General features: G+C 36.8%; 2 protein-coding genes across 5 annotated transcripts in view; both read right to left on the reverse strand.

Moving 5' to 3' along the window:
* Positions 1 to 5,435: 5,435 nt before the first annotated feature.
* On the reverse strand, positions 5,436 to 8,126 carry LOC116172764 (farnesol dehydrogenase-like). Of its 3 annotated transcripts, none has more exons than XM_031490027.1 (5): positions 8,053 to 8,126; positions 6,391 to 6,867; positions 5,900 to 6,346; positions 5,680 to 5,847; positions 5,436 to 5,636 (listed from the first exon to the last, which is right to left on the reverse strand). In XM_031490027.1, exons 2-5 carry the CDS (start codon positions 6,496 to 6,498, stop codon positions 5,595 to 5,597), a joined length of 765 nt encoding a protein of 254 aa, XP_031345887.1. In that variant the 5' UTR covers positions 6,499 to 6,867; positions 8,053 to 8,126; the 3' UTR covers positions 5,436 to 5,594. The 3 variants fall into 3 exon arrangements, with proteins under 3 accessions (XP_031345887.1, XP_031345886.1, XP_031345888.1); XM_031490026.1 differs by having other exon boundaries at positions 6,391 to 6,854; positions 8,053 to 8,124; XM_031490028.1 differs by lacking the exon at positions 8,053 to 8,126 and having other exon boundaries at positions 6,391 to 6,645; positions 6,707 to 6,946.
* Positions 8,127 to 12,137: 4,011 nt separating this feature from the next.
* The window catches only part of LOC116170836 (ras-associated and pleckstrin homology domains-containing protein 1-like), a 96,027-nt gene continuing 93,975 nt past the window's right edge, over positions 12,138 to 14,189 (reverse strand). For both annotated transcript variants that reach the window (XM_031487363.1, XM_031487362.1), the window contains 2 exons: positions 13,891 to 14,177; positions 12,138 to 13,503 (listed from right to left, as the gene is read on the reverse strand). In XM_031487363.1, the coding sequence (XP_031343223.1) occupies positions 12,211 to 13,503; positions 13,891 to 14,177 (1,580 nt within the window). In that variant the 3' untranslated portion in view covers positions 12,138 to 12,210. The remainder of the gene's footprint in view (positions 13,504 to 13,890; positions 14,178 to 14,189) is intronic.

A 14,189-nucleotide genomic window follows, 5' to 3' on the forward strand; every position in this document is an offset into this window, starting at 1 on the left:
TCTGGCGCTTTTAATGTTGTACGATCACGCAATTGTCTTTGTTCGTCAACATCATCTATATCTTCCGCAAATTCTGTTAGAGGTATTATATCGTCAACCTGATTAACGGGTACATCTACCGGAAGTGGTACTACTTCATTTCTTTCGTGACTGTTACCATGACTATGATTTTCATTTGGAAATAAAGTTAACAATCTTCCAGTCAATTCCGGCCCAAAAACTACATTTTTGCTGCGTTCAATTTTGTTTTTTTGATTTGAACCAAATCCGAAATCCGTCCACGTTATCAGAATACCCAACAAAAATTCCACGTTTTCCTTTTTTATCCCATATCTTTCGCTTTACATTTGGTACATGTACATAGCATTCTGTACCAAAAATGTGAAAATTATTTAAGTGGATATTCTTACCAACAAACAATTCATAAGGTGTTTGTCCAGGAATACTACTCTGTCCAGTACGATTTAGAATATAAATAGATGCATTTACAGCCTCAGCCCACAACTGTTTCGGTAAATTCTTGGCAAGAAGCATTGTCCGGGCAAGTTCAACGACAGTCCTGTTTGTCCTCTCTGCACAACCATTTTGTTCTGGACTATATGGATTCGTAACCGACAATATTATACCATTCTCCATCATAAGTTTCCGCACTTCAGCGTTATCGAACTCCAAACCACCGCCGCATTGAAAAATTTTTACTGCTCTCCCAAGTTGATTCTTCACAACTTTCAACATCTCAGCAATTTTTCTTACAGTCTCGGATTTTTCTTTGAGAAAATAAACAATACGCATTTTCGAATAGTCGCAAGTAAAACACAAAAAATATTTTGATCCTCCTAATGAAAGGCATTCCATGGGACCGCAAATATCAGCTGCTATTACTTCTCCTGGTTCGGTTGCACGTTGCTGACGTTTCAAAAAATTACTACGATGCTGCTTGCCTTCAACACAAGCTCCGCAAAAATCGTCACCCTCAATGAATTCAATTTTGTGCTTCTTTAGCAACTGTTTCACGTGACACTTGTTTTGATGGCCCAATTTTTCATGCCATATCTGCAACGTCTCTTTAGATGAAATATTTGCTTCACTTACCATTGGAATTTTTGGTGGCTTTATGCAGATGATCATTTTGAACAACTGTCCAATTCTTACACCACAAGCTTTTGTAACTCCTCCTTTTGAAAATGTACACTCTTTGTTAGTTGAGCTAAATGACATTCCCTTGTCCAAAGCAGACGTCACAGAAAAAAGATTTCTTCGTGCTGTTGGTACATACAACACGTTTTCCATATGACATGCGTTCCATATTCCATTGACTAGCGCATCAAACTGTATAGTTCCTTTGCCTAGCGCATTCATCGTAGACTTGTCCCCAATGTAAATCTTAACAGGTTCTTCAAATAATTCAAATGAAGAAAAACATTCCTTGCGATGTGTGATATGATCCGTTGCTCCAGAATCAACAATCCAGACATCATTTTCTTCAGCACTAAGAACTTCTCCAACAAATGCTTCAGTTTTTGAAAAATTTTCCGCTGGAGTTTTCTTATTTTCGGTTTTCTTTGGACAATTATTTCGAAGATGGCCTAAAACATTGCATCGGTGGCATCGTACCTTAGAAATATCAAATTTCTTAACATTTCTACGTGAAGACTCACCAGATGTACTGTAGTTATAACTTTTACTATGGTTTTTCTTACTAGCCATAAGTGCAACTAACTCATCTTGTTTTTCAATTCGCTGTATTTGTCGCTTGTCTTCCGTTGTCAAAAGTTCCACTAGATTGTTGAAAGTTTGCTGGTTTTCTGACCTTGCCCACCAAGCTTGTCGTAAACTTTCAAATTCATCAGGAAGTGAATCTAGTAATTTAACAACAATTGATGACTCGTCTGGTTTTACATTTAATTGCTGCATCTGCAAAATTAATTGTTCAAATTTGGCAATATGATGTACCATGTCATCAACTGGTTTTTTTTGAAATACAAAAAACTCTGACTGTACAATATGTGCAGCTTGCTTGGTCTGCTGTTGGTAAACTGAATGTAGTTTCAACCACATTTCTTGTGCTGTTTCACACGCAACCAGCAACGCTAATACCTTAGAATCGATTGTTTTTTACAATCAGCTGACTCGCTGCGCGATCCGCCTTATCCCAAGCTTTAAGCTGGCCTTATATTCAGCTCGATCGGCGTCTCCTGCTTCCTCTCTCAAAGGAGCTGGCTTCCCAATTTCGCCGATGCATACCTCATATGCTCCATCTATTCCTCGAAGTAAACTTTTCACTGCAAACTTCCAAAGAATCCAGTTTTCCGTTCCTCTGAGTTTCTTGATCCCATGTACTTGAAGTTCCATTCCAAAAAGAAATTCAATGTCCAACTTCTTTTATAGGGAACCACGCTCTGCTACCATGTTGAAAAAATCGAGACGACGAGAGACGATGAGATATTCAAGACGATTTTTAATAAAAAATAAACGTACAGTTTTTTATAACAGTCAACAATCAAATCTATTTATTTGACACACTAAAACCTTGATCTAACGAATTTTAATGTTTTTTTTTTTCAACACTTTCTATTCAAGACAATCACTCTCGTTCGATACCTTCACCTTTTTAAATGGTCTTCGAAACCTCATCTATGATGATGATTCCTCTTTTGAAATCAGTCGGATTCCTGTTAAACAGTCTGAAGCGTTTACACCCAAATTCAGAAAATCAGTTCGTTTAAACCCACTTCCTTATGCAAAATACGAATTTGATGGCCCTCTGGCTCACCCTCAACGTATAGGCTATCTATTGCAAATTCTAGGACGATTCCCCTAAAAGTAGTTCAAAACCGCAGAAGTGGATCCGGACGGACAGACAGACGGACAGACAAACAGACGAACGGACAAAACGCAAACAATAGCACATTTTTTTATAATTCTTAAAAAAAGCGCTAAAAATAGTTGCTATATCACTAAAATTACCTAGCTCTTATACCATACGCACTCTTATGTACTCGTATAAACAAGAAAATAAAAATGTATAATTATTTAAATGGGGAGTTTATACTTTTATGTGCATCGCTTGTGGAACCGGTAAAAAAACTCAAACAAGGCACCAAAAATATTTTTCCCGAAATCGCCATGAAACTTTCATTTTCATGCATACTTTATCAGGAAATTTTAGACTCCTGTAAAAACTGACATTACATTAATATTAATAAAAGGTTTTATATGGTGGAAGTCGATTTCGGAAAAAATGTAATACAAAACTCGTTAATACCATGACATTACTCGAAAATTAAAGCCCGAAAAAAAAATTCTCTCAGATCGATCCGGAAAAAAAATTTTCTTATAGAATGTGGCCTGTAGAATCCATAATTTCAAACAGTTAAAGATTGGGCTACTAGTTCAAAAGTAGCAGCCCTTTGAATTTTCTTTCGAAATTGGTTTCTAGTCTATATCTTTGGATTGAGAAGTCTGATTGAAAAAGTACGAATTGTTTTGGATTCTACGCACCAAAATTAATAAGAAAAAGTGTTTCACGAGAAATTTTGGTGCAGTCGATTTTTGGTAAAAAAGGAAGGTTGTAACCTTCCTTTTCTTGAGGCCCGAAAAAAAATTCTCTCAGATCGATCCGGAAAAAAAATTTTCTTATAGAATGTGGCCTGTAGAATCCATAATTTCAAACAGTTCAAAAATTGGGCTACTAGTTCAAAAGTTACTGCCCTTTGAATTTTCTTTCGAAATTGGTTTCTAGTCTATAACTTTGGATTGAGAAGTCTGATCGAAAAAGTACTAAATTGTTTTGGATTCTACGCACCAAAATTAATAAGAAAAAGTGTTTTCCCGAGAAATTTTGGTGCAGTCGATTTTTGGTAAAAAAGGAAGGTTGTAATTATGGCCCACTATTTAAAAACCGGAAAAAATAAGGTTTTTATTTCTTGCTCATAGCTAAAATTTAAAAAAAAATGTTTCAAAACTACACTCGTTGGTGTTACGGCGTAACACAACTGTAAATGATGAGTAAACGGGCAAATAAAATATAGACCGTAGCAGCTATCAATTAGCCAGAACTCGAAGTCTCTAGGTGGCCCAGACAGACAGTCAAACAAACAGACAGTCAGCCAGACGACGGAAAATCGAGCACTTGTGTTACGCTAAAAATATAAGTTGTGATACATTGTTGTAATCAGGAAAAGGAATGCAAATAAAACTGACGTTGGGATATACAGGGTGTTGCATTAAAAAAATACCAACTTTGGGTCCAAAAGTTTTAAGTTACCTCTACATCCTCGAGTGCGTTGGAATTTTTTTTATTTCGAAGGAAATTGTTCAAGAATAACAGAAGTAATATAGTCTGCCGATTTCCAAATTCCAAAGTGAAATAAAACGTCAATAAAGTTCAGCAGTTGAAGCATGTCAGTTGACTGAGATCATAGACGGTCGTGTCATTTATACAACGCTCTAAATATCTGATGCTCTCGAATAAATCCAGTTTTCTAACCTTCCGTACAGCCTCCCCCCACCTTGCAAACCGGGAGATTAATATACCTCCAATGTTGGAGACACGTGGGACATGTACACTATCAATATCTGACGCGCTTGAGTATTTCGTGACTTTTTTTGTACATTAATATTAAAAAAAGTGTAAACGCGCCCCACACCGACGGAGGGATGCACAATATACATCATTTTATAACACCATATTTCTTTGTACAATCCAAGTTCAATACGTCCTTACTACGGTTGAGTAAATCCCCATTTAGCGTCGTGGGCTCCCTACTAGAAAAATTAAACTTTCTTGTAACGGGCCTTCAAAAATGAGTGGCTGTCGAGTCGCTTGTGTAAATTGGGGGTTAAATGAACTGGGATCTTACATAGTATTTCTCCCGTCTTAAATACCTCTTTTCCAACCCAAATATTTTGATATTTTGGGGCGCTAAGCGTTCACTTGGCCGTCATTTTATTTTTCTAAATATTTCCGAAACAGAAGGGCAAAGACTGTGAGAGTAGAAGCACAATAGAAGTACTTTGCTGTGTGAAGGAGTTTAATTTTTGGATGGGTTTATACATATGTTAGTGTATTATCTCGAAAGGATTATAAGTAAAGGTCCTGCCTAACATTATTTTATCGTGCAATAAAATTTGTCGGAAATGTACACAAAAGAAACCTTAATAATTTCTTGTTACGAAAAGTAGAGGAATTCTTTAAATCTCACCGTAAATCCTTTTTCATAATAAAATCCCAATAACCGGGAATCCGTGACTAGAGACTCGCGGCGGCCAGTAGTCTCTCTGGAGAAAAATACTTTGACCAACGTACCGGCGACCAGATGATCCATTATGACTAAACTTTCTCGTTTGGAAAGCTGCATAAAAAATGATTCTTAATATCCAGGATGTTTACTTTAAATACGGTTATATAATACTGAATACTTGAAAATGAGATGTAAAAAAAAACGTTATTATTACTAACAATTTATCATTCTAAAGAACACTTTTGGTACAAGTACTACTTAGACGCAACCTTCAAAATTTCTATTTTGTTGTCAATCACGATGGTCATATAATCTTTCAGTTACGTAATTCGCTAAATTCAAAGTTATGCATTAGAATTCCTCGCCAATTGGCTTGATAGTCAGTTCTCGTACCTAAAACACTGTTTAATACTGCGAGGCTGAAGTTTAGCGTTACCTGGACATTTTCTGCTGTGGAAAGTAAATAGATAATACCATCGGCAATGTCCGATGGCTCTAATGCCGGATTTTCATTTTCAAACTCGTCAGCAAAATTTTGCAATGATGAGTCGGCAATTATGGCATTTTTGAACAGATCCGTTTTGACATACCCCGGATTGATACACTATGAGTAAAATTTGATTTAAACTGCTTCTTTGGTGGGTGTAAGTACTTACTGAAACCTTAATTTTACTGCCGATAGCGTTCAACTCAAGTCTGAGCCCTTCGACTGCCGCAGTTACTGGAAACTTGGTGGCGCAGTAGACGTTTAAGTGTTTTATGTCCAAAACTTTATAGCCACCGACATCGTTAATATGAATGATATGTCCGTTAACGCCATTTGCTCGCATATCTTTGACGGCCTCCCTTGTGGTAATGCACACCGCATGGTAGTTTACATCCATCATGTCCTTCCACATTTTAGTGTCACCTTCCAGATAATCAGTCAGTCGAAGAATGCCGGCGCAGTTTATTAAAATATGAATTGGACCCAAATTTTCTTTGACCCACTTAAATGCGCGAAGAATATCATCTTCGACGCTGAGATCAACTTTTACCGCATGGAGGTTTTTAGATGAGCTCAATTCCCTTATCTTCTCTGTTCGTCGTGCCAAACCTACGACCTATTAGACCAAGTTACAAACTACAACCATTGAGCGATACGTACGATTATGTTTTCCTTAAGTAGACTTTTTACCACTTCCGCTCCGACACCCGAGCTCGCACCGGTCACTATGGCTACTTTGCCAACCCATCTTTCAATTGAGAGTACCATGATGCTTTTAAATTCCACTTGTCCTCGCAAGTTTATATATCTGAACTTTTCTTCTAATTATTTCTCTCGTAATTGTTCGCTTCAAGGTGAACGTGCTTACTGTTTCATTGTGACAATGAATATGCATGGAATACATGCCATTCCAAACTGCAAAAAAACTCCTATATTATTTTACTGACTGCGTGCTATATATAATTCAAAACGCAACGCTTTTCCAAATGCTGCACCGCGGTAGAAAATAGTGTTTGCGTTACCAATCGCGCACTGAGGTTTGAATCCAAGAAGTGATTACCGAAAACAATTAGACAATCGACACCATGAAACCCCTATTCAGTTCAACCTCTTTGATAAGAAGGCTAAAAAAATTTTCTGAAAGTAATTGCTGTAGTAGTACTTGTATACGATCCCCTACTACTAGTGGTGAGGGGTCGTACTCTAAGGTTTGGACTGTGTGGGTAATACGAAAACCTTGTATCATAATTAATGATTTTGTTTGTTTGTGTTTTTTGGAAGCCTGAGGCTATGTACGTAATGGTCCTAACTGACTCATTTTGTACGCGTGAGGCTACGAATGTAGATTTTAATGTTCAAAATGACGCGCTTTTTGAATACCTACTAGGAGCTATGTAATTATGAAAGGTGTAATTGTTTTAAGTTTGAGAGTGCTACGATGAATGGAATTTTGAAATTTTTTTTTGTTTTGGTTTTTCCCTTGTATGAGAAGATTACATAAGTTACATAAGCATGTAAAAGCTTTTGTAGACGGACAAACACTGACAGGTGGTACAATTAAACGTACACAACAATTAGCCCCTTCATAATTACGTAGTGCCAAGCATTTTTTGAACATTCATAAACCACATTCACAACCTCAAGAGTCAAGCATACAAAAATAAATCAATTAGGCTTGTATCATCACGTATAGTTCGTTTCACCAATAATTTAACGTTTCTCATCAGGTCGTTAAGTAGCGGGAATTCCCACTACGACATTTAAAACAATAGGACAATAGACCCCAGACCCCAGCGGTTCTCAATAAAATTTTAATGTTCCAAACGCCAAATTGTAGTGCTCGTATAAATCAGCCCATTTCCTTAATAATCGATATATTTAAAATGTAGTTCCTTAAGGAATGCGTCGATAGGACATTAACGACAATAATCATGTTGATACCATATCAATGTATTAATTAAATAGGTAGACACATTCCAAGTAGTTTCCCCAATTACAATTTGGCGTTTGAAACATTAAAATGTTATTGAGAACCGCTGACTTTTAGTTAAATGGGGGCTATTGTCCTATTGTTTTAAAAATTGCAGTGAGAATTCCCGCTACTTAACGACCTAATGAGAAATGTTAAATTATTGGTGAAACGAACTATACATAGGCCCTATAGGCGTCCAAAAAAATACAAACACAAACAAGTCACAAACGTCACCAGGTTTTCCTATTACGCACATACCTAAGGCGTCCAAAAACACCCTTTCATTACACCACGAGCCCTAGGGTACGAATTCTCACCAGTAGTGGTGGGAGGTCGTGCCCTATACTTACTGTAAAAAACGCAAGACGCAAAGTCTCAACATTTTCCGGACGCATCTTGAGTAGAGGAAACCTATAGCATAGCTCCATCCAGTTCCATTCAACCATCTGGAAAGAAAGGTGGCAAAAGATCAAGGTTTTTTAATTCCCAAACTCGACAAGCAGGCTATTTCATGGATGGACCATAACATGCACATACTCTATTTCGGAAACCATCATTTTATTGGGTACCAGAACAACCACTAGCTAGGTACAGCAAAATAACGCAATAGATTACTCTAGAACAGATGCCATTCGTAGCGGAATCTAATAGATTCAACATATACGGCTCAAACTCAATAGGGTTCTTTGCACGATGACTCTAAATATTGGTCTGGCCTTACCGCGTGACTTGTGTAGTGTTAAGTTAAATATTAGAAATTTTTTAGAATTTCAGCTACATAATCAAATGTAACGTAAATTTAATATATACATTTGGAAGCTACACTCTTAGGCTATTTTTCAACATAGGCACCATACATATTGAGGCCCTTATCATAGCGTGGTGCAAGTGTTGATTCCAACTTTGTATACATCCGCCGCCTGAGATTGCACAAATCGGCACAAAACTATGGCAATCGTGTCGTGTGGATACGAGTACGATGGCATTCCACCCAACGGAAAATTTTGATTTTCTCGTAAACGATAAGCGCACATTTGGGGATTGGCGCACAAATTAGCACAATATCTTGGCGATGTAACAAATTCGGGTGCCGATTTAAAGGGGGTTAATGTTCCCATGCATATTACGCAAAATTAAGGGTACGCACAAACGAGACCTTAAAATGAGACCGAATTAAAAGTAGGTACGTAAAAGCGAATCGCCATAAAGGAATCAATTAAATTTAACTTAATAATCGATAATTTCTTGTGTTAATTAATCAAATAATCCATCCATTTAAAAGAATAATCAAACCCGATTATCGGTGGATTATAATCGATTAATCGAATTTTTTCCCAACGCTACCACGGATGTCGGATATATGAAATGAAGTTTAGACTTCACACAAGAAATATTCTCAAAAGACACTTGGTTCTCACGTGATGCCTAATCAAAATGGATTTTTTTCTTAATATAATTAGCAATTAAGAGATGATTAACGTTTAAAAGTGACGTCGTCGGTAGGTCATTAGTCATTACAAGTAGATAACCTAGTAGATAAAACAACTTCTTAACAATCCTATTCTACATGGAAATTAACAGAAGTCTCTGTAAAAAACATTCTGTACTCTTTAGGATTATAAGCCGTTTTAAGAACTTGTTGGGGACGTTTTTAGTAATTTTAGAAAAGAGCAGACAAGTCAATCTATGAATATCACTAGAATCCGTTTGCAAACAATTGAAATGCTCGACTTTTTTAACAAATATTCGCAATTCTAAAATGCTTTAGCAGTCCTTATTGAAACGCTCTGTATGGAACTCATAAATCATACAAATATCTTTTGTGAAATATGCTTAGGAGTGCCCATAGAAATATTCCCGCGAAACTCCTTAGGAAGAAGAAATTTTTATCCAAACTTTTATGTTTAGAAAATAGGAGGAATTACTGATTAATGTACAGTGCGTAGGTACATAACTATTTAGCGTGTAAATATCACTTTTGTGCATTTTCGTTGAAAAACTAATATTTTCAGTGTTCATTGCAGATAATATCGCTCAGAATACCAAAACGTCTAGAATTTCGTCAGTTTTACACGCATTTCATTAGTTGAAAAAAATGTTCCTTAGTCCAACGCGTCCCAGTAATAAATTCTGTTGTAAATATTGTTGGTCATTTATTAATTATTACGGACTTAATTACATAAACGGGCAACGGCCCTTATTATTGACAGGCAGTCGGACACCTCTTTTTTTAATTTATTTTATGATATTGTCTAGTCTGCAACTGGGGTTAGAGACCCTTTGTGTCTCACTTTTATATGTATATCCACCACAGTCCTTGCCCTTGGTTTAATAATAAACGTTGCCTACAGCCTATTTTGTGAAATTTAGACTCGTTGGTAAGTTACACAGAAGCAGAGTATGGAAGCAACCAAATTATGATTCGCCGCTGGTTAAGAAAGTGAGGGATTTACAATTTGCACGTCTTGATATCCAGCATTCGATCCATCTCAAAAAGCATATCCTTAAACATCCTCGGCCATAAATTGCAATGTGAGAACCAGTTTTAAACCAGCACCCTACAGCTTTAGTCAGTGTGATAATAATTATGTTGATAAAACAACAAGCCACAATTAAAGTTCGTCAGACATTTCAGAACTGAACGTATTTCATCAATTAGGTATACTAAAAATTATGTAATTGCACTTATTCGGCTGGCAAAAGTATAATTCAGATGAACTTATTATAAATGAAATACACCTTCAAATTAAATTAACCAATAGCAATTATTTACCATGATGATGCAAGGAGAATTAATTGATATGCAAGATAAACTAAGGAAGTCGTTTCTGTTAATAACATGCTGAATACACGAATACCCGGGGGATTTGAGCTTATACTGACCTTTTAACTATCACATGCCACAAAAAATATAATATCCTTTATTGGTTTTCCACGATACATTTGCAGTGTGAACAGAACAGATGACGTTAGCATAAACATTGTATGCATCATATTTCACAAAAGACCGTTATTTTTTCAAGCTGCATAAACACAAAGAGTGTGGATTTTACTTCAATACAAAAGTTACTTGTAATCAGAAAAACATGTATTGATTAAATTGCATTTATAGATGAGAACTACGTGAAAAGAACAAGACTAAGCAGTTAATTGTGCCATATTGATCACTTTTGTGCGGAATCTGCCATTTCTAAATAGATATATTCTAACGTAATGATCCCTAGAAAACAATAAACACAATGACTGCGGGGTCCCTGAAAACGATTTAGGTACCTATACGCATTTTTAATAGTTGCACATTGGCGAATGTTTAGCAAACATAAAGACTAAATGTTTCACGTAAATGTTTTCTTAAAAAAATACAGCCTTCAATAAACACCAGAAGAAACTTTTATAAAAGGAACGCGTTTCGACGGCAAAGCTGTGATGACAGCAAAACTATCCTTTGTTAGTGGAGGTTTTGGGTATTGTTTACCAGTGCAGTAACTAATGACAAGACTCGCTAAGAAATACTTTAGTTTATTAACAATTAGTACATAATAATTTATATGTAAATATGTATAAGGATCGACCAGCAATACAGTGTTGTATGTTGTACTAAATAAAACTTACATTGATATTATTAGTGCAGTTATGTTTTAAAAGAACGCAATGATAATTAAAAAATGATACACATCAATTACAGTTCTTACATTTTTCATTAAAAGTATAAAGGTGAAAATCTGTCCTCAAAAAACTGAGCACCTAGAAGAACTACCAGATGTAAAACTACTATATACATAGGGTCTTAGATACATCTAGCAATTAATCTAAACATTTTATAAAACTTATACAAAGTATAAAAACGTATAAAGTATGGCAATGGTATTATGGAGATCTTCCTACATCCAATTAAAAAGAGTTCAACTTACCTTTAAGTAGATACATTACTTACACATAACATTATTTTTACTACATATAACAAATGTGCATGGAACATTTCTGGTTATACTTACTTAGATATTTACACTTACTTTAGAGAAGACTCAAATATAAAACATTGTGTGTTATAAAACCCTGTAAACTTTGTTTTTTTCATTCAGTTTTAACTTGATTAAACTTTACAAACATTCACAAGGTATAAAACACCAAAAAGTTTTCTATATTAGTTACTAAAAGCACCATAATGTTTTGACAATTCTTAAGTCACATTATTAATATGTACATAAAATAAAATTAACATATACACCATACTACTTACTATTTATAAAAATGGCACAACACAGATTGTGGGCATAATCACTAACAGCCTTTGTAAATTTTTACCAAAACAATGACCTATATCAATAATACAAATTACGCCCGCAACAGAACAAAAATGTAAAAATCAATAGGTACTTTTGCCATGGAATCTTGCTGTGAACCCACTAATTAGTAGAAAATAAAACACTTAAAAAATTCTTCACCGTTTTTTAATTGCAACTATAAATAAAGTCGTATTAAAACTATCGCACTTATGAAACACAGCATCAGTGGATTCTCGGTGTACTCAATTGAGTAGTTTCACTGCGCTTCGGAGGCGGAGGGGGTGGCCTTTTACTTCGCGAAGCATCCTTTGGCATATGTAAAGGGCTACTAGCATATTCTACAACATTTTCTACATTATCCGTGTAAATATTTTCATAGTAATTATTGCATCCGTAATGCTCTTTGACCCAGCGCGACACGTTCGACTCCTTATATTCGGGAAGAAGCGGGACGGGATCCCTAAATCCCAAAACCTCGTGAGGCGTCGTCGAAGGTTCGAGCTTGCACTTTTGCGCGATCTGCCACTTTTTCCGCATTACCCGCTGGAGATCTTTAAGAAAATCCTTGGGCGGCTCCACCAACTTTTTCGGACTGGACAGCTTGGTGTTTTCCGATCGAACGGGCGGCGGCGGTTTCTTGGGTAGCGCGGGCGCCTCCTGCGGTATCAAATTGAAGCTAATCTTCTTGGTCAACTTCTTCGGACTCGTCGGTTCTTGAAAATTGACCTTCCTCTGCGGCTGAGGAGACACTGCGGCGTTCTTCTTTTGTAAATCAGTCATATGCGGCGACATTGCGTAGATTGTGCCGCCGGACGAACTAGAACTATTACTAGAAGCTATGCTATTCACAGACACTTGCCTTGGCAGTGATGTTTGTCGGAGCGACGATCGCAGTCCGTTTGTGTTATTAAATGCGACAGTCGAATTCGGAAGCGTCGAATTCTGTCGATAAGGCGGCGGATTCATATAGGCTGGAGGTTGTGGGGGAATTTGATTACTGGGGTGCCTATCGTAGTTTTGTCCATTTACAACATTTTGACTATTATTTGAAGAATATGTTTCAGGGATGTGGGATGTGGGACTAAAGCTAACAGGAGGATTCGTACGTGTCGGTGTACTGCTATTAGATCCAATGCTTAGAGGAGGTGGACTGAAGCACGGTGTGTTTAACCTTGAATGCGTCGGCGTTAAGTCTGGTGACTGGGTTGGTGTCCTTTCGGGACTGAAAACGCTCGTAGGTGTTGTACTTTCTTTTCTACGACGCACTGTGTCTGTGTCACCGTTTTCACTAGGCGGTGGTGGTAGGGACATAAGGGACAGTTGACTTCCAGTAAGCTCGCTTCCAGTTAAAGGAGGTAAATCCGATGGGTTTGGGGGAGGAGGTAGACTATCGAGTGATAAATTTGAATTGTAGACTTCTGGTGGTGGAGGTGGTAATTGATAAGATGTGGAGTCTGTTAGAGATAAATCTTCTGTGCTGTCCGGAGGTGGTGGTAAGGATGTTATGGAGTCCATCTGTTAATTACCAGACAATGATTTTTAGTAATTGAAATCCATGGAGCGCATATTGTAAAAATGACTAATCTCGGTTTATACCGCGCCAATGGATGTGTTTCAATAGCGACGCGATATAAGTAAAAAACTAGCCATTTTCAAGCGTGCATAAAAGCTTCATTTACAGCAAGTGAGAGATATGCCAATAATTACAGATACAATACCATTAAACTAACAGACCATGCGATAGTAGTAGTTATCATGCACAACGGTAACGTAACTGAAACAAAATTAACACATGCAAAGAAGTTTTAACTAGAGATCACTTTTTTGAACCACCAAACAATTAGTTAACTGAAGCATACAAACCAGTTAGTTAACATGCAGGAATGAATAACTGATACATACCATAGAAGAAGGCATATCGCCGTTATTAACAGAAACCGGGCTTCTAATGGAGTTGGAACTTGGAGGCCGTTCACTGAATGGACTAACTTTTTCTCTGTCCCCAAATGGCGATGCTCTTTCACGAATAGGTGTTCCGCAAAGAGGAGACGAATTGCCTCCCCTTCCACTCATTGACTCAATAGAACCGCGCGACTTATAGGAATGTTGCCTCTTTAAAGTTCCACTGTTTGAGGAATCATCGGTTGAGTTTGAAGACTTTCTTCTGTTATGCAATCTTGTTAGTGTACCTATATCAGCAA

The sequence above is a fragment of the Photinus pyralis genome, unplaced genomic scaffold, assembly GCF_008802855.1.
Source record: "Photinus pyralis isolate 1611_PpyrPB1 unplaced genomic scaffold, Ppyr1.3 Ppyr1.4_LG5, whole genome shotgun sequence".
Taxonomy (NCBI): domain Eukaryota; kingdom Metazoa; phylum Arthropoda; class Insecta; order Coleoptera; family Lampyridae; genus Photinus; species Photinus pyralis.